At 37.1% G+C, this 19,852-nt stretch overlaps 2 protein-coding genes across 7 annotated transcripts in view; one reads left to right on the forward strand and one right to left on the reverse strand.

Annotated features, from left to right (window-relative positions):
* The window catches only part of LOC107603087 (centrosomal protein of 85 kDa-like), an 89,593-nt gene that overhangs the window by 35,411 nt on the left and 34,330 nt on the right, over positions 1-19,852 (forward strand). For 4 of the 6 annotated variants that reach the window (XM_016295788.1, XM_016295792.1, XM_016295787.1 and 1 more), the window contains exon 3: positions 8,103-8,809. In XM_016295788.1, the coding sequence (XP_016151274.1) occupies positions 8,103-8,809 (707 nt within the window). Of the gene's footprint in view, positions 1-6,909; positions 6,981-8,102; positions 8,810-19,852 lie in introns of all 6 variants that reach the window. The other 2 variants (XM_016295790.1, XM_016295791.1) reach the window with 1 other exon arrangement.
* On the reverse strand, positions 10,012-19,531 carry pln1 (phospholamban 1). Its single transcript, XM_016295794.1, has 3 exons — positions 19,391-19,531; positions 11,615-11,907; positions 10,012-10,886 (listed from the first exon to the last, which is right to left on the reverse strand). The coding sequence occupies exons 2-3, from the start codon at positions 11,767-11,769 to the stop codon at positions 10,868-10,870; spliced, it is 174 nt and encodes a 57-aa protein (XP_016151280.1). The 5' UTR covers positions 11,770-11,907; positions 19,391-19,531; the 3' UTR covers positions 10,012-10,867.

Here is a 19,852-nt window from a genome sequence, read left to right on the forward strand (position 1 = left end):
TATACAAAACTGGAAATAAGTAAACATGTATAATATATAACCAAATAAATAAGAAACGTAGAAAGTTTTTAGCAAAACGAATAAGAAAGCTTGGAGGCATGGCGTACACCTTGATGCCAAATAAAATAAATAAATTACACAAAGTTTAAATAAAGTAAAAATCTGCAAACACTGTGGAACCAATTAAATAAGAAACGAATGTTTAAAAAAACTTCCAAAATCACCTTAGATAAACGGCAAAAGTCAACAGGCTTTTCAAAATCCAAAATACTGGCTTTTGTATTTCGTTTCTAAACTAAATCCGCGATCGTCTTGTCTGTCTCACCTCACTCTTCTTGTCAGTCAGCTCGACTTGCTCTCCTCACTGGAGAAATTAAATCTGATCTGTGATGCCGAACTATCGTTCGGCACGCTGCATTGAGCAGCCACGTTCAGTTTTTAATTGTAGTGTCTGTTCTTTTACTGAACTAAATGATTTTTATTACTATAAAAAAATCACAACGGCGGTGGGCAAGTGACGTAACCGGTGTTGTGCCTTAACAACGGTATCCCCATCAGCACCGTCTATTGCGGCAAGGTGCATTGAGCAGCCACGTTCAGTTTTTAATTGTAGTGTCTGTTCTTTTACTGAACTAAATTATTTTTATTACTATAAAAAATCACAACGGTGGTGGGCAAGTGACGTAACCGGTGTTGCGCCTTAACAACGGTATCCCCATCAGCACCGTCTATTGCGGTAAGCATTCAGATTTTCTTTTCTTTCTTTCTTTTTTTTAAAATAGCAAATTGGCTGATTCTGATACTGATTTTTAAGCAAATTTATTTATTGGCTATTTGCTTTATAATAAACAAATTTGAAATTAGAGGAAACCACTGCATTTTAATCATGTTCTGCATGGGGAGTTGTTTTTTATTTGATTTAGATTAATTTCAGGATTTAAAACAAAAACAGAATGGTCTGACTTTAGGTGTTATTTATTTGCTACATAAAACATCTGCACGAAACAAAAACAGCAGGTCTGAATGAGACGCACTCTCTGACAGCAGGTGGCGCTTATGAACAGGGTTGCCAGGTTTTCGCAATAAAACTAGTCCAATCGCGTTTCGAGGGGAGTTCCCCTGTAAAAAATCGCATTCGGGGGTAAAATACAAGTTTTTTCGGTGGGGATCTTCCAGTAAAATTCACATTCCATGGACTAAATATCACGTTATTGTGGTCGCTTCAACCCGCGGACATGAACAACAACCTGCGGCAACAGTGTTAAAGTAGCTCAGTTCCGCGGGAAAACCGCAGACTTGGCAACACTGCTTATGAACTGACCGCACTATAGCGTTTGCTTGTTTACCGCTGTAAACAAAGCAGAGCTGCGCTTTATACAGAGAAAATGCCATTGCCATCGAAACTTTTCTCAAGACAGTTCCCTTCAGTGATACATTAATATAACCCCAGAAATGTAATGCATTTTTGTACTTATTTTGCTGGGGGTTTTTTCGGGATCTACTAGGACAGTGATAAAGAGCTACCAGTCGATCGCGATCGACGGGTTGGCGACCACTGCTCTTAAGTATCCATCCATCCATTTTTCCTCTAAAGTATCCACCTATCCATCCATCCATCCATTCCTCTTTCCTCTAAAAGATCCATCCATCCATCCATTTTCCTCTAAACCATCCATGTGTCCATCTTTCCTCTAAAGTATCCACCTATCCATCCATCCTTCCATCCATCCATTTTTCCTCTAAAATATCCATCCTCAATCCAAAGATTTTTGAGAGAAATCTGTCACAAGTAAGTCAGGTAAGAAAACGTGCAGGCGGTATTGCAAGAAGGAATGTTTTTTGACTATTTATAAATGACTTGATCTCCGTAGGAGGAAGAGCTTTGTAGATTCCGGTGACCCACAGATATAAACACACACGGCACTGCATTTATCACAGCGCATCTGACAGAAACACGGCAAGAAACCCAAATTACATGAAAATGCACAGACCTAAACACGTCGATTCAGCCTAGGGAGACGTCAGCCAATCATAGACCAGCCCATCCTGATTCTTCCTCACCGCTGCTATCATGAGCTTCAACACCCAACTGATTTCACTTGAAATGTTTTGAATCTGAGCCTGATCTGTACCATGCCAATCGATTGCATTGACTAATCTCAAACCTGGTTGTCACATTTAATCAGCAGTGATAAATAGCAGACGCTCATCAGTAGGTTGTCCCCCCCCCTCTGCTGGGAATTCTGGGACTGGAGCAACCGTAGCCCAAGGCTTCAGGCGTCCTGGTTTGCTCTGCCTCTCTCTCCTCCACCCCAATGTAAATTAGAACCAGATGAGGTTATTCTGGGTGGCTTAATCCAACCTCTCTGGAATGGCCCGTCCGGCCCGTTTTACAACACGGCACTCCAAATACAAGGAGGTTTAGAGACCACTTCACTATATAAGGATAGAGAGTGAACATGTTGTACTGTAAAATTCTTTTGTCATGTTGAAAACAGCAGGTTTTCGGGATGAAATCATAGCATGTACATAAAATAGTTCATTATGTCAGGTTTATGTTGTCCTTTTCCATTTTAACGAGCTGTATGTATGTTTTCCACATAAACATGAAAAATTAGTCTGTCGCATTTTTACGCCTCCTCATTTGCTCCTTCAGAAATCAGCAGACAATGTAAGAAACTGCATTTGTTTATTTGCATTTAGTGCTAAAACCAGAAGCATTTCTTAGCTGTATGCTCTTGCAATTTGTCACGGTTTCATATTGGAGTAAATTTACACTGCACAAGTATTTTCACTTCTTGCTTTTTGTTTCACTTTACCTTTCCTAAGAGATAGTGAAGCCGTTATGAAACCATGCCATGAAAGTAACCAGTTTTATGGTCTTAGTTTGTTCATTTACATTGCCCCATTTACACCTGATATCAACATCCATCTCGGATGACCTTGGTAATCCAGTAGTCAAAAACACAAATGATCGTATTTTATTGTAGTCCTCACATGATTGTTGCACTGGAAGCAAAAGCGAGAGTAGTCTTGTCAGTCTGGAAAACCAGGTAATTCCCTGTGATTTGTTTGGCAGTGTTCGATTACTGTATGTGTGTACAATATGTGCACATTTGCAAGAGCGGCGTCTCTTCTGTGGAATGTGCCGTCTCAGTTCTGCTCTGTGTCCAGATGGTCTTCTGTTGGCAGACACACTCATGCCAACAAAGAGCCGTATTGTGCAAACCTCCGTAGAGATGTGCGGCAGTTTACTTTACTATAAGGAGTTAGTTACGAAGGGTGATTATGACTTAAAATTGATATCTAGAGTTCAGAATTCCTTGATATGATCACTGAAAGCCAGTCAGGTGTCTCTAATAGGACTGTGATTTACAGGAGAGTTTCTCAAGGAGCTTTCATAACTAACAGGTACAGTGAGGGAGTAGGTGGGATGTGGATGGAAAGAAAGCTGAATGGTAGAAAAGATATTTTGGGGAGAACAGGATTAAAAAAAGTGCTAAAAATACTGCAACCTGAGTGTCTTATTGCTTTAATAAACGTTAACAACAGCAAATGATCAAATACACCCATGTTTAATAAATTTTGTTTGTTTTTATTATTATTTAGCAGGACTCCAGACTCATTCTTCCCACTGGTCGCTCTTTTGCGACTAACTTTCTCAGTTGGTAACACAAGCACATGATTTGGTCGCAATCTTTTTTTTTCTGCGCTACAACATGGGATTAATCGATGCATGCTGATTAACATATATCGTAGTTTATAGTTATATGGAAACGAAAGTGGTTAACATTCAACCCGTTCTTTTTTTATCAGTAGTATTATTTGTGATTTGAATTTTGTGAACGGAAGTTCCTCTTTTGCTGAAAACACAAAGAAAAGTAAAACTAAAATTGCTGTTTAATAAATTTTGTTTGTTTTTATTATTATTTAGCAGGACTCCAGACTCATTCTTCCCACTGGTCGCTCTTTTGCGACTAACTTTCTCAGTTGGTAACACAAGCACATGATTTGGTCGCAATCTTTTTTTTTCTGCGCTACAACATGGGATTAATCGATGCATGCTGATTAACATATATCGTAGTTTATAGTTATATGGAAACGAAAGTGGTTAACATTCAACCCGTTCTTTTTTTATCAGTAGTATTATTTGTGATTTGAATTTTGTGAACGGAAGTTCCTCTTTTGCTGAAAACAAAAAGAAAAGTAAAACTAAAATTGCTGTCGGTGACCGTGCTTGCATGTTTTTTTTCCCCCACAAGAATACCAGCATGTTCACCCTTCTCTGGTTTAAGAAGCGGTCTTTTACTTTACTTTAGCTTAAAAACCATCCATCGTTTCCTCAATATTTGCGTCATTTTTGCTGCTCGCACCTTCGCGCTCCTGCTGACGCGGCGAGTATAAACCAGGTTCTACACTCTTAAGTGCTGCGCAGCTCATATGAGTAGCGCGGTTTCGTTATGCTTTCAGTTTCGTTTGCCGTTTGATGTTTCTCATATGCAACAGAAATGGCAGTGCTTATAAATTGAACATTGCGGTGGTCGCACCAGTGCGACCGCACACAAAATTTTGTCGCACAGGCAGTAAAAATGGTCGCAGTCTGGAGCCCTGCTTAGTAGTAGTAGTAATTTTAATGAACAATTATTACAAATAACACAAATCACAATAAATAATTGCAGGCTGTTTAATAAACAGTTGCTGCAGAGCAATAATACAGAATTCAATGGATGTGCAGTTATGGGTGTGTGAATACTGAGTCTCATGTGACTCATTTAATCAGATTTCAGAGCTGGAATGATCTGTTTTTTATTATTGTATAAACCGCCTGAGCATCCTTTGAAAAATTTTGATTTCTCATATCTCGCATAACAAAGTGTCCAAAGCGGCAGATATGATGAGAGCCTCACGGACAGCTGAGCTTCTTCATCTGAATGTCCATATCTCAAGCTTCCTCATGACGGTGATGAAGCCTGTCAGCTCGTCTCAGTGTGACTGTCAGTGCTCTTCACTCTGCCATGACTGCTCATACTGCAGTACACTGACCTCAGACGCTTCCAGTGACCACATCAGCACCTTTCGTTTGCTTCACCTCTGCTTCCAATTTATTATTATAGCAGTATTTATTTGAGATATACATTTCTAGATCCTTTTTTGGATTCACATTTCCTGTCATTGTCTGTTGTAGTGTGCTTGGTTATTGCTGGTTTATTTACAGTGTAAAAATTTTTTGTCATGTACCCTAATATTAGAACATCTAAATGAACTGATTTTATTCAAGTCAAGAAGATTTATTTATTATTCATTAGAGATGCACCGATCGATCGGCCAGGGATCGGAATCGGACGATTTTCCTCATGATCGGCCCAGATTGTGACCGGCCAATCCGTTTTGTTACCAGCGGCACAGGCAATAACATCAGCCGCACATTCTCGATCTCATCTCTCTGACGACCCCTTCTCTCTCACACACGTCTCATTCGCTCCGGTTAAATAGTGCTTGTATTGCGCATTATTTTAGTCATTCCCGCAGGTTTCACGCTTACACCAAACGCACGCGCACCACCACTGATCAATATTAGTGGAGCGCACAAGCCACACTCCGTCTCAAACAGCTTGTGAGCCACAAATACCAAAATGAGTGGCTAACTGCGCTAAAATGTCCAAATACATACAAAATTATAATTTAATTTTTACAGTGAAGACTACAGAAATTAAAGTAATCAAATGTAAAATAACACTGGATGTGTTATTACTTACTTGACCTGAAAAACTTTGTTTCATAGCTCTCTTTATTCTATTGCATTTATTTGTGCTGTTGTTTGCAATTTATTTATTTGTTCTTATTTTATTACTGACTTTTTACTAGTGTTTTTTTAATGAAAATAAAACTTTGCGTTGAATAAAAGTAGATTTTTGTTTGTATATGCTGTCAGTTATAGTTCTTAGAAAGAAAATCGGAATCGGCAAAAATCGGTATCGGAATCGACCAAGAAAATTGCAATCGGTGCATCTCTATTATTCCTGTATTAATGTGACTACAGTAGATTACACCAATTAAAGGAGATAAGCAAATAACCTGGATTTATTTGTTTTTCAATTCTGACTATTTTTTATTAAATTATTGTTTATTTTAAATAGTAGTTATCCCCTTGTTCTGTTTTGATTATTTAAAAAAATAGAGCTTTTTAAAAAAAACAGGTAGACACATCAGTATAGATTTATAATATTTGCAATGATGTTGATTATTATGGAGAGATTTAGAAGAGATAAATCTTTATAAATAAATATTATCATAAAATACTTTGTGGAATGTTGCATTAATAAAATTACTATGCAATGTAGGCATAAATAAATAAATACATTTAGTAAATGCATAAATGTAATTTTACTGACTTTTCATTATGCATATTTATTGAATGCAACATCATTTTATGATATATTGAATCCGCTATATTTTGCTTCAAGGTGTGCAGTTTATTTTGTATTTTGTGTGTTTTATTTTTAGGGCTATTTAATGTGGTATTTTGCATACATTTTAATTTACATTTTAAATAATTATTTATTAATTTTTGCATTTCATTGTACATGTATCTATTGCAACATTCCATGACATAGTTAAAAAATATATATTATTATATTAATTTAGTCTGTTAAATACCTTTATAGACTATTGTACATGTTTCCGCCATATTGGTGCATCCCTTATAAATATAACTTTAATAATATGCTCGAACAACAATTTATATATTGCTTTGAATCAAATCGTCATAGATTTAAAGTCTGATAGTCTTATATAAGAATAGTATGTTTGATGAGTGTTATTCTCCTGCAGTGACTCACAGTCAGATGAGTTCAGTCACTGTTTATCATGACGTGTTTTCTCACAGAGTTTGTGTTTTTGTTTTTAAAGCATGAAAGAGAGGCTATGTGATCGGGGGAATCCCCTAGTGCATGATGGGATATTGGAGGACTGTGGGCAGGGTCAGTATTAGGTCATCTCCATCCAGTTACTTTCAGTCATTCTAGTCTCTCAGGAAGAATAAAAATGGAATGTGAAATACTTCATTTGTGTTCCAGTATGTCTCATTTCCTGTAATCATCAGAGGCTTGTGTCACTCCAAACGTTTCTGTGTAATACCTTTCAGACAAGGGCGTTAAAAACAGTTCTGAGGGGGTGAAAAAACACTTCACTTCCACTCTTTCAAATGAGACTTTTCTCTTTTCAGTTGACTGTGAGAAGCATTTGTCTGATGCACAGTATATTGGTTTTATCCACATGACTGCTTAATTGAACATTTTATTAAAATAAATAAAAAAATTAAAAAAAAAACTTTTTAATATATATTTTTTTCCACTCATTCCAGTCCTCATAAGAGTAATATCCAGTCATTTTAACACTAATTTATAACACTATTGTTTTATTTATTTTGTTTTTTATTTTCACTCATTTCAGTCTACATAATAATATTTTTAACATTATTATTTATTTGTTTGTTTGTGTGTTTGTTTTCACTCGTTGGAATAATATCCAATCTTAATTAACACTTATTTTATTCTGTTTTATTCTGCTCTTATAAGAATAATATCCAACATATGTATTTATTTATTTTCACTCTTTCCAGCCCACATAATAATAATGTCCAATCATAATTAACACTTATGTATAACACTGATTTTATTATATTCTATTTTATTTCATTTCAGCCCTTGTAAGAATAATATCGAATCATTTTTAACACTGGTTTATAACACTTTTATTTATTTATTTATTTTATACTTATTTATAACACTATCTCATTTTATTCTTGGGGTTTATGCTGTTCAGGAAAATGTGTAGTTCATTTCTATTGTAAAGCTTGTTTGAGTTGGTAATGAACTAAGGGAGGTGGATCTTGTAATTTATTGCTGCACTCAGTAGAGGGTGCTCTTTTTCATCCATAACAAGCCAGCTACCTGTTTTCCTACTGACAGAAAAACAGTGACACCCAGAATGTGTTTACATTCAAACTAAAGTTCTGTTTTCTAGTAACACCTGACCTTAGCAGGAGCATTAACATTGTTAGTTAAGCCTAAAATATAGTCTCTCTTTCTGTCTGTCTCCAGACCACTCCAGCTCCAGCGGCACATTGTCTTTCCAGCCTCTGCGCTCGCAAGGTCCCATCCCCACGGCCCACGTCATGCCATCTCCGTCCAGCTCCAAACTCAGCGTGCCCTCTGCCCCCACCAGCCCCTGGAGTAGCTGCCAGCTCCCTTCTCCCCTCGACAGCCCCCTGGACATGAAAGACCCCCGGCCGGTGCGCCGCTGGTCCTCCCTCACCCGTCTTACCGGCCAGGAAAAGTCCACCCCTCCCGGGAGACCGTCGTACCGCATGGACCCACACGGATCCCTGGATCGAGGTGTGCTCTACGGCTACCGACAGGACCCTCTTTATTCAGACGGCTTTCTCTCTGAGAGCCTGCACAAACTTTCCACCAACTCTGACTTTACGAAGTACGACCTGGGCAGCAGTAACACCTTGGGGAAAACGGACTCATCTTGCTCCTCTCCGCTCAAGCCCAGCACGTTAGACCTCACCTACAGTGCCTTACCAGAGAGCAAGACGCCCACCATCGGCCTGGCCGGGCCCGGGCAGAGAGGTCCCACGCTCAGGCACCAGACCGTGGGAGGGTCGCCCATCCAGCCGGCTGTAAGGACTCAGATGTGGCTGAGCGAGCAGATGGAGTACCGGCCGGGACCGGAGGGATGCGGCTCGTGGCAGCAGGAACAGCAGCAGCGAGAGCGACTACGACAGGAAGCGGAACTCCCACAGGTCAGTTTGCAATTGCTTTGACAGGGAAATGCAAAGATGGAGAAATGTTTTATAAAAGTTGGTTCACAGCGCCTTCTGCTGGACAGACGGTGGTAGGTGAATTGTCCTGTTTACAGCAAATAAGCAGCAGCGAGAGCGACTACGACAGGAAGCGGAACTCCCACAGGTCAGTTTGCAATTGCTTTGACAGGGAATGCAAAGATGGAGAAATGTTTTATAAAAGTTGGTTCACAGCGCCTTCTGCTGGACAGACGGTGGTAGGTGAATTGTCCTGTTTACAGCAAATATGCTTCATTTATCAGACTCAGAAACAGAAGTGTTTTTTTTTTTAAATACAACTTGTGTTTAAGGGATGTTTCAGATAACATCCACACCAGTAATATTTGAGTATTAATTATATACTATTATCGCATGTATTAATTATTACTAGTCATTATTAAATTATTTTTTTTAGTTTTTGTTTTAATTTCATTTTAGTTCAGGTTTTATTTTTTGTTATACTTTTGTAATTTTTATATTTTATGCATTTAATAGTCGAATAAAGTCGACGAATCGCCACAGCCCTACTTACCAGAATGGAGCCTGGTAGTTGGAGGGGTTGAAGAGTAAGATGGATTCTTGACGTCAAACGATAATAAAAGTCATTTCAGAGACAGAACAAGGTTATGATTGAAATAATGTGCAAATAATAATTGAATAACGGTTCAATCATGCCCAATATGACCATGAGCATGCATTAAGAAAGTAGATTAGATTGATTTCATGTTGATATGGTCTCCTGTGCCGGGTGTCTGTTTTTGGTAAAGACCAAGTGTTTGTTCCAAATGGACTCTGCAGGACTTCAATATTTGCTGATATCTTTCATATTCTTTGCTTGAGACTCAAGATGTCTTATTCAGCTCACAAAGAGACACATATTGTTATCAGTGTAAGTGTTTTATTCGCAGCACTTGCTTTTATTGTCTTATTTCTCAAATGCCTGCACTGCACAGTAATTCCTTCCCATATATGAGTACAAGTATTTCATAGATATATTCACACAGATTTGAACAAGAACTTAGTGATTGCAGAAAATAATATATAAAGAGTACATTGATCATATAATAGGCAAACCAGTGCGTATTCTTATTAAAACCATGACTGTGTCCTTCAATTTATTATTAGGAGTACATCCACAGCTCTTTTTTTTATATTATTTTTTTTTGCAGGAAAATACAGATTTTTAATAGTGTCACTGTCAGTGGTGTGCGGTGTGATTTGAGTGCTCATCTATATTTTCATCGAATATTTAATTCATTTGACCATGTACTTGAATCCAAACCTGCTGTTCACAGAAAAAGTTCTAATTTTGATCTAAATTCCATTGTTTTGGAATTGTTGTTGGTTTTGAGATGTAAGAGGCAGCAACCACTAGAGGGCGCAGTGACACTTTGTTTTTGGTAACTACTATGTACCAGCATTTTTGATCAGTTTTTAGCATATACCTTACTCCTCCATTAAGATCTAGCAAAGCGTGTATCATACGCTAAAGTTGTTAACTGATGTTTTTAACACCAGGCTTTCAAAACGTCCCTACTATCTGATTCAAATGAGTGAAATATGTGCCCTGAGAAAGTCTCTGTGACAGTGAAAAACAAAATTATAAAGGGGAAAAGTCTACATCAGAAAATCAGCCAATCAGAAACATTCTCGGCCTGTCAATCATTTTGCACAGGTTCTTCTGGTCATGTAAGGAACCTTAAATTGGTTTTGGAGGTAGAGAGCGTAGAAGTCTCTGAAACATACGTCCCTCTTATACCAATAATTCTTGTTTCTGACCATTTCGGGTCACATGAGCTTGACCAGAATCAGCATGAGCAGTAGAGCCACAACAATAAGCAGGAAGTTGAGCAGCAGGTTTAGTCCTCGGTTATTGATCAGATCCATAGTGATGGGATGGAGATTTCCTGGGTCGTTCAGCTGTGTGGAAGTGTATCCTGAGTGTGATCGGCCCCAATTGGAGGTTCTTCTTGTTTGCCAGTGAAAAGGAGGATGAGCAGGTTACATCACACTGGTCTCTCACATGCCGTGGAAAGAGCTAAACATGATTGACAGACTGACATGAGCTTTTCTGATAAGACAGAGTCATATAAACAAACAATAACTGGTTCTCTTAAGGGATAGTTCACCCAAAAAGGAAAAGCTTTGGGTTTGAGACTTTAGTCTTTGCAACTTCAGGGATCTTATCTATGCACAATCAGCTTGTAACACTCCAAAGAGAAATGAAAACTTGAAATTGCATCATAATGACCCCTTTAATATTATCAATGTTCAACAGTTGTGCTACTTAATATTTTTTGTGGAAGCTGCAATACATTTTTCTCAGTTCTTAGTTTTTTGACAAATTGAAGGATATAAGAACAGATTTTTTTCTAACATTATAAATGTCTTTTACTGTCACTTTTGATCAATTTATTGCATCTATGCTGAACAGACGTTTTCATTTCTTTAAAAAAAATAGAAACAGAACTTACTAACCCCAGACTTTTGAACAGCAATGTAACTATTTTTGTCAGTATTAAATTAAATGTGTTTAATTATACTCCGTATTTATATTTACTTTATTAATTTTGCCTCGTCCGCTCTCTTCTGGTTAGGGTACATGTCATGCTGCCTTAGCATTTGGCCCAAATTAAATTAAATTATACATTATCAAATATATTGGCATTTTAATCATCTGACTGTCTAGTTACGACACGATTGGCCCCTATGTACAGTCCTTCGCCCTCATTGGCTAGTGGGTAACCTGTTGCCCCTCCCGCTTACATTAGCAAGACAATGATGTAGATGAGCAGCAGGCAGATGAGGATGAGGCAGAAGTTGACGAAGAGCTCCTGCATGTTTTGCTTGGCCTGCTGGGGAATCTCCATGGTGGACGCCCGCCGAATGGCCGCCCGCGTGATGTGCTGCACCTTCTCCATGTCGAGGAGGGGTGGGTGGGATGGATTAGTGTGGAAGAGAGAGGAAGAAGGACGGCAGTACCGCGAGGTGGAGTGGAGAGCCGTGTGAGGAGGAAGCAGTGCTGGTTGTTGTAGTGATGGAGGACGTGATTCGGTTGGCTGAGGGAAAGGAGCAGGAGATGAAAGAGTGAATGTGCATGCAGATTCACACGTGTCATGCAGGTTTGGTAGATATTTCAGAAGGTTTTGACACCATATAGCATCCTTAAAGCGATAGTTCGTCCAAAAATGAAAGATCTATCATCTCACCTTCATGTCGTTCCAAACCTGTATGACTGACTTCCTCTGCAGAACACAAGAGAAGATATTTTGAAGAACATTGGGGTCCAAATAACATGGACCTCTGAATATCTTATTTTGTGTTCTGTGGAATGGGTAAATCTACATGTAATCTGAATGCCATAATCAAATTCAAAAGTAATCTAAAAGTAGTCTGATTATATTACCTAAAATGTGTAATGTAATGGATTACGTTACTAACTACAATTTTTGCCATGGAATTTGGAATCCGTAACGGATTACAATTTGTAAGTAATTGTAAAAATTAACCCAGCTCTGCCTGCCTTTTTTTTTTTGGGGTGAACTATCACTTTAAAGGTCATTTCACATGATTAGCATTATAGAAATGTAAAAGGCTACTTGGACTTTCACATGTTTTTACAATGTAGCAAGAAATTGTCAGGTGTATACAGTGTGAACATGTACAGATTTGAACTTGGAACAGGAAAAACGTTGAATGCATCACAAAACGATTCACAAAATTTTAGTTAAAGAATGATGGTACTATGACTACAAAGAAATAGACAGAATTATGATGCATTAACGTCAAGATCTCTTCATAAATTTTAAATTATAAGTTAATAAAAAGTAAATAAAAACTTATTTTTAATCATTGCTTGTATTGTACTGAGACTAAATTGTTGTATGCACTACAATTCAAAACTTTGAGGTCAGTAGGATTTTTTTAATGAAAGAAGTCTCTTATGCTTAACAAGTCTGAATTTGGTGAATATTAAAAATACAGTAAAAGCAATAATATTGTGACATTACAATTACAAATTTTAATTAAAAAAATGAATTTCTTTTTTAATGCACTTGTTGTCAATGTTGAAAACAGTTGTGGTGCTTAATATTTTTGTAGAAACGGTCATTCTGTATTTATTTCAGTATACCTTGATGAATAGAAATGAACAGCATTTATTTGAAATAGAAATCTTTTATAACATTATAATTGTCTTCATGGTCTTTTGGTTTGATTTATTTCAATGTAATGCATTTTTGCTGAATAAAGCAATGCATTTCTTTAAAAAAAAAAAAAAAATAAATCTTACTGACCCCGAATATTTGAACCATAATGTACACTGTGAGACTTTTCCATTGATCATCAGCTGTGCTTTAAAAGGTCAGAGGTCAAAGTTGAAGTAGTTTGATCGGCACACACTGTCACTGACTCTTTATAGCATTCAATGCATTTGCCAACTTTGATGCAAGTCAGGGTTTTAGTCTCAAACAGAGCATGTCTATGCCCTAAATCGTTAAGTTTCAGATGTGTCACCTAAAAGAAAGATGCTTGACAGGTTCCTAAAATTAAAACCCCAGGGGTCTGGGTTCTTCTTTCAGAGTGAATTTTACAGTCTTACTCTTGCTTAGATGCACTTGTACAAAGCCTTGGTCTATCATACTTTGAGTGCAACGTCATTAACCTATTATTATTGAACGATTGCTAGATGAGACTTCAGCAGCACATATTGTGTCTTTATATAACTGTCTTTGCAGTGTAGGAGTGAGCTTATTTCTTTTCATTGTCCCGTCTTGGCTCTGAGTAAATAGAAAGAGGTGATTTCAGAAAGACGTTTTATATTGATGATTTTACATGTGTACAAAACAGCCTAAATCAGGATTTAGCACTTCGCCTCCAGAAAGATTAGATGAAGCCCTGTTTTCACTGAAAGATAAAGTGGCCTTGATTATAAATCTTTGCGTATTAGCAGAGCTCTCGTCTTAGAAGTGCTTATCTCGCTCTTTCAGACTGCTGCTCATTTCTGTCTCCTCAGATCTGTAGGGAGTTCTGTCTTGCGGATGCATTCGGCAGCATCGTGGACGCAGAAGCACCTGTGGCCTGTGTTCTCATTGGCCGCTGTGTTGCATTATCTGCTTCGCCCGCAGTAAGGTTATTCTTAGGAATGACCTTTGGCGGTCGCAATATTCCACTGAAACTGTGGCCAGGACTTACCCAGAATCCCTCAGGAGCCGGACTCTATTTTACCAAGTACAACTTATCACCAAGAGAGTCATGAAGGCCTGGGATGATGTTGTTGTTGTTGGATATGTAGGCCGTGACTACTTTAGCCTAATGGGAAACAGGATGTGTAGGATTGGTTGTTTTGGTAGTGACCTGTCTGATCGTGCTTGACAGAAACCTGTTCCTTTGCAACAACTTGTAAAGACATAAAACAGGCCTTTAATGGCATGCATGGTATGTTCAACAATTTATGCATTTCCACAATTTATGTTGTTTACATTGCTTCTTGACAGGAAAATGGTGTACTTCTTGTTTTAGTCTGTTCCACTTTAAATTAGGGATGGGTTACTATTGTTAACTACAACAACTGACTAATATGTAAGTCAGGTTGACTTGTTTTGGATTTTGCATTTTCTTTTTTCTATTAATATTTTTAGCAGCTACATCAATTTGACGTGCTTTCAGTGTGCGGTTTTTTAGATGTTTACTTTGTGTTGTTTTGAACACTTCACACCATGAACATTGGGTTTTTAAGTTGATTTACATTTGAAGTCAAATTAAAACTTGTCTTACAACACAACAATCCATCTTGTATATGACCCCTAAAAAAATACACCCAGCTGGAGTCATGTACAGCCAAACCCAGCCTAATTAAACACCTCCAAAAGTGTGAATATCACGACTGGAAGAATGGATATAACTGATCAAATCCTAAATGGTCATGGAAAAACAAAGTGGTGGCAATTTGTATAGTCAATATTTTTCTTTTTATTCTCTCTTCTAAATATGAGTGGGTGATATGACCAAAATCTTATATCACGATATGAGTAATTTTATTTCAAGGTAATATCACGATAGAGTTATTTTTGCTTTAAATAAGGTCTTTATGATATCTAAATTTTAGATACCGTAGAAATTTCAGAATTCTTGTCACCAGTGTCAATATCACAAAAAAAGTAATACTAACCTAAATTAAAAAGAAAAGAAAAAACTCCAGCTCACTGAAGACAAGTAAACAGTCAGCGATTAAATAAGAATTGGAAACTAATTACAAGCAATAGGACAAAAAACTACAATAGAACAAATAAATAAGAAATGCTACATACATTGTATAAAGTATAATCAAATGTATAAAATCACTGCATATTCTTTACTGTGTAAATTAAATATATATTTCTTCTTATTAAAGCTACAAAAGTGATTCAGTCAAGAGCAGTGAGAGATTTTCTCTCTTTTGTTGTTTGATTAACATAAAAGACAGAAAGCGGGAATATTAGACTGCTGTCACTTTAAGAGCTGCCCGGATCCAAAATACTGTTACACGTTTTCTTTCTCGGCAGTTTGCTTTCACTTAAAACCTAAATTACTGTGTTTACGAGGATGCTTGCAAAGCTGGGCATTTTGACACATAAAAGTGTGTATTTAATCTTTTCAAGGCCTAAAGCAACAAAAATAACTCCGTTCAAAACTCCCACACTCCATGACAGCGCTCAGAAACAGTGCGCGCATACAGCGAAATGAGTTCTCTTTCGCTGCTGATTGTGTTTCAAAATCACTTGTTTTTGAACTGCAATGCTTAAAACAATGCGCAAATTCCACGGTTGACCAATTCCTACTGATTAATCGGTTCTATTGTATATTAGCCACCCCTAGCTTTAATTATTTTGCTAGAAATTACTTTGTAACTTTTTTGTGATCTTTATGCAATGATTTTTAAAAATCCTCATCACGAACGGCTGGGATAATAAATCGAAGCATCGAGAAATGATTCTGCATCGATTCTGAGATTTTCCGAAGGCATCGCGTTTCTTTCGTAAATCGATTCTGAGCTTAGTTTTTAACAGCAGATGGCACTGCGTGCTTTAGAAATAGCCGTATTCTGCTTGCTTCCAGTTTCTTACACACACACCACTTGAACCCAAAATAATCATTCATAAAGTTCGAAAAGGTTGAAGCGAATTACAAGGATGTTCACAGTGGGCTGTGTTTACATTAATATTGCATCATAAAAGCCAACGTTCAAGTACATTTAACCACTTACATTACTCAGCCGAACGCACAAGCGCTCTTCTTCGTGAGCTTCTGAGTGTGCGGTTAAAAACTAGCCTAGAGTGCCATCTGCTGTTAAAAACTAAGCTCAGAATCGATTCGAGAGAGAATCACGATGCATTCCGAAAATCTCAGAATTGATCCACGAATCGCAATGCATCGATTTATTGTCCCAGCCCTACAAACAACTGGAAAATGTGTGGTAAATATCATGAATCCTAGCAATTTATTGATCAGAAAGTTTGGGAAACCTGTATACAGAGCTTCTTTAAGTCAACTAGTTGTTCAAACGACTCACCAAGACGACACTATTTAAATTATGTGATTTTGGACATCCCTACTAGAGTTGGCTGTTTTTGTTTAATGATTGAAGGAAAAACACCTGAAAAGTCTTAGGAAAATGGTTTGTTTGAAATGTTAATAATTGCAGGGTTTGCATTGTGTATTTTGCTCCGTATAAGTCTTAAGAGTCTCATCTCAACATGAAAAGCCATGTTTTCAATGTTTTGTCAGCGGAATGATTGACACTAAGCTACAGAAAAGTACAACCTACACTTCCCCACCGCTTGTTTTCATAGTGATTCTTGCGTCCAGCTGACCGGTGTCACTGAACAAAGACGTTAAGTGTACGAGTGACTGACAGTGAAGCCTGGAGTGGAGCAGTCCATTCAGGCGCCCAACACAGGCCGCACGTGACACAGAGGAGATAAACCCGCTGCTGGTGACGACAGGCTTTGGAGAGATGTTTGTCAACACCACAGGGCACCAGAATTCCAGCACTCTAGTTAGCCAGTCAGGAGTCATGTCCGCATTTACCGCTGGGAATGATAAGATCATTAACAATCTCCTTAGGAGGGTATCGAGCAGGTCATATGTTTAAGAGACCCTTCCTCGTATGGCTATTCAACTCTCAAGTCATCCTTTGGCAAAAAATGTCAACTCGTCTGCACTGAAATGCACAGAGAGAGCCAAGAAAGTTGTGAAAAAATAAAACAAGCGGAGCAAAAATAAGATGGAATCGCACAGAAGAAGGAAATCATCTGAAAGGCTGGTTCGGAGATTTCCCAAGCCTGTGCATGCTAATGTGCATATTTTTTACTCTCTGCTGTACAAATAAGTCGACGTGAGGCAGAGTGAGTGCACTCAGTTGGCCTCAATGCTGAACTTTCCATGATGGCATTGTGGAGCAATGCAGTGGGGGGGTTTTGTGGCTTGGTGATGCCTCTGAGAGCATGACTCTTAACAGGTAGGACAGTGCCTGTTCAACTGGCTTTAGGACAGACATTTTTGGCCATGCACACTAGGGCTGTGCTGATAGTCACATATTGATATTTAATATTTCACTTTATTGCTTTGAAGCTTCAGATCTTTTAGATAATGATATAATTTCTTACAGTTCAGTTAGTGAAGAAGTGGGAAGTCTGAAACAAGTGTTGTAGAGATGCAATACTGGACAAAAGTGAAGCAAATCAGTTTAAAAGTCATACAGCAGATTCATTCTCTCACTGAGAGAATTTCACATTTACTGCAGTTTCATTCAACTTAAAAACGTAAGTTCATCTGCAGCCTTAAACTTTTATAGATTATATAATTAACTTGGTTGTGCAAAACTTAACTTAAATTACATTAAACTGACTTTACAAAATCAAGTTCAATTTCATAAACTTATAAAAAAAACATATTAAACTTACTTTAATATATATATATATATATATATATACATGTATATTATTTTATGCAATACAAGATAGCATGAGCATTATATATGTAATATAAATTATATAAAATTGAGAATATTTTCTGATAAAATATCATTTTTAAATTTTTTATGAAAATAATATACATTTATAAAAAAGTATATATAATGTTTGGTGATATTATATATGTGACCCTGGAGAACAAAACCAGTCTGAAGTTACTGGAGTATATTTGTAGCAATAGCCAAAATTACATTGTATGGGTCAAAATTATAGATTTTTCTTTAATGCCAACAATCATTAGGATATTATGTAAAGATCATGTTTCATGAAGATATTTTGTTAATTTCCTACCGTAAATATATCAAAACTTCAGTTTTGATTAGTAATATACATTGCTAAGGACTTCATTTGGACAACTTTAAAAGGAGATTTTCTCAATATCTCGGCCAAATATGGACCTATCCTAACTATCCAAGCTTATTTATTCAGCTTTCAGATGATGTATAAATCTCAATATCAAAAAATTGACACTTAAGACTGGTTTTGTGATCCAGGGTCACATATTTCACATACTTTACATGAAATTATTAAATAAATGTTACGGATTATTAGTTAATTTAATAGTAAAATAAAAGAATGAATTAATTCTACATTGATTAATAAATTCATGATAATAAATTATGCAATCATATATTATTATGAAGGTGAACATGTGTTTGCAGAATAATAAGGCAGTTGCTACAAATGTTGGTACAAATACATATAATGTATATCATTTTTGTGCAAGCATCATCATTTCTTTCGTGCATCTTTATTGCTTCGATATTTGCCTCAGTCTTATGCGAGAGCCAACACAATTGGATGCGTGCAAGCTGTGGTGTGGTTCCTGCTTTAACGGACTTCTGTATGCAGTTAACCTTTCCTCCTCTGCAGGGCCGCAGTGAATGCAGCGAGCTCATTTGTGCTGAAATGAAGGGCTGTCAGAGCTCCCAGCGGAGTGTAAATGTGGGGTGTTGTGTATAGGTCGGAGACAGTCTAGGTCACGTCTCCCCGATTTGTGTCGGGAGAAGAATGAGTCTGGCTCGCTGTTTATCGTGAGCACACAGAGCGGCACAGACCCAAACATCAAAACTCTGATTAATCTCTGACTCTGTGCATTCGGACACATCGTCCACTGCTGTGTAAAGTTATGAATATAAAATACAAAGGGTAACTGATCTGATTATTTATCACAAAAATATATTAACTGCATTGTTGCTTGTGGAAATGCATATGCACGGAGCGTTCAATGGTAAATAGCCTCATCAACTAAATCATATTAATAAAGACCTTTGAATTTAGGCTGGTTTTGGATTCAAGTGACTCCATTCTCTTTTTTTCCACAGGTGCATTTGTAAAAGTCAAACTGTTTTTAACTTGACACGGCATCCTAAGAATGCTATGTTTATGAAGAGATGCTCATCAAACAGCACTAGACACAATAGTCAAATGTGGTAACTGTCAAGGATAAAATCTAGATAAACTAATCTTTGACGACTAGACAAACATTGTGGGCCATCTTGAAACTGATATACAAGAAAATGTTACCTACCTAAATCTGTAGATGGAGAGTATTGGGATTCAATCCTGTTGCTCTGGTTTTAGAGGAAAGGAGGGTCTGTGGCAGCAATGTGGAGTTCGAAAGTTTATGGCAGAAAAAGTGGAGGGGTGGAGTAGAGGAGGAGAGAGAAAAGAAAAGAGATGCGTAGGAGGGGTCTGAGCTCTCGCTTTCTTTCTCTAATTTTTTTTATTTGGAAGTAGATTTACAAGCCTTTATCCTTACATAAGAGCAGCATACCAAAATTAGGTTTTAATGGATTATATAAGTATTTATACGATTATTTATTTATTAAATATTACATCTTTATTAAATCTTAAATTGGAAGCAAAATTAAAATAAATTTATCCAGGTTTAAAATAATATTACATTTATATATACAGTATACAGATATATATATATATATATATATATATATATATATATATATATATATATATATATATATATATTTTT

The sequence above is a fragment of the Sinocyclocheilus grahami genome, unplaced genomic scaffold, assembly GCF_001515645.1.
Source record: "Sinocyclocheilus grahami isolate Dianchi unplaced genomic scaffold, SAMN03320097.WGS_v1.1 scaffold340.1, whole genome shotgun sequence".
Taxonomy (NCBI): domain Eukaryota; kingdom Metazoa; phylum Chordata; class Actinopteri; order Cypriniformes; family Cyprinidae; genus Sinocyclocheilus; species Sinocyclocheilus grahami.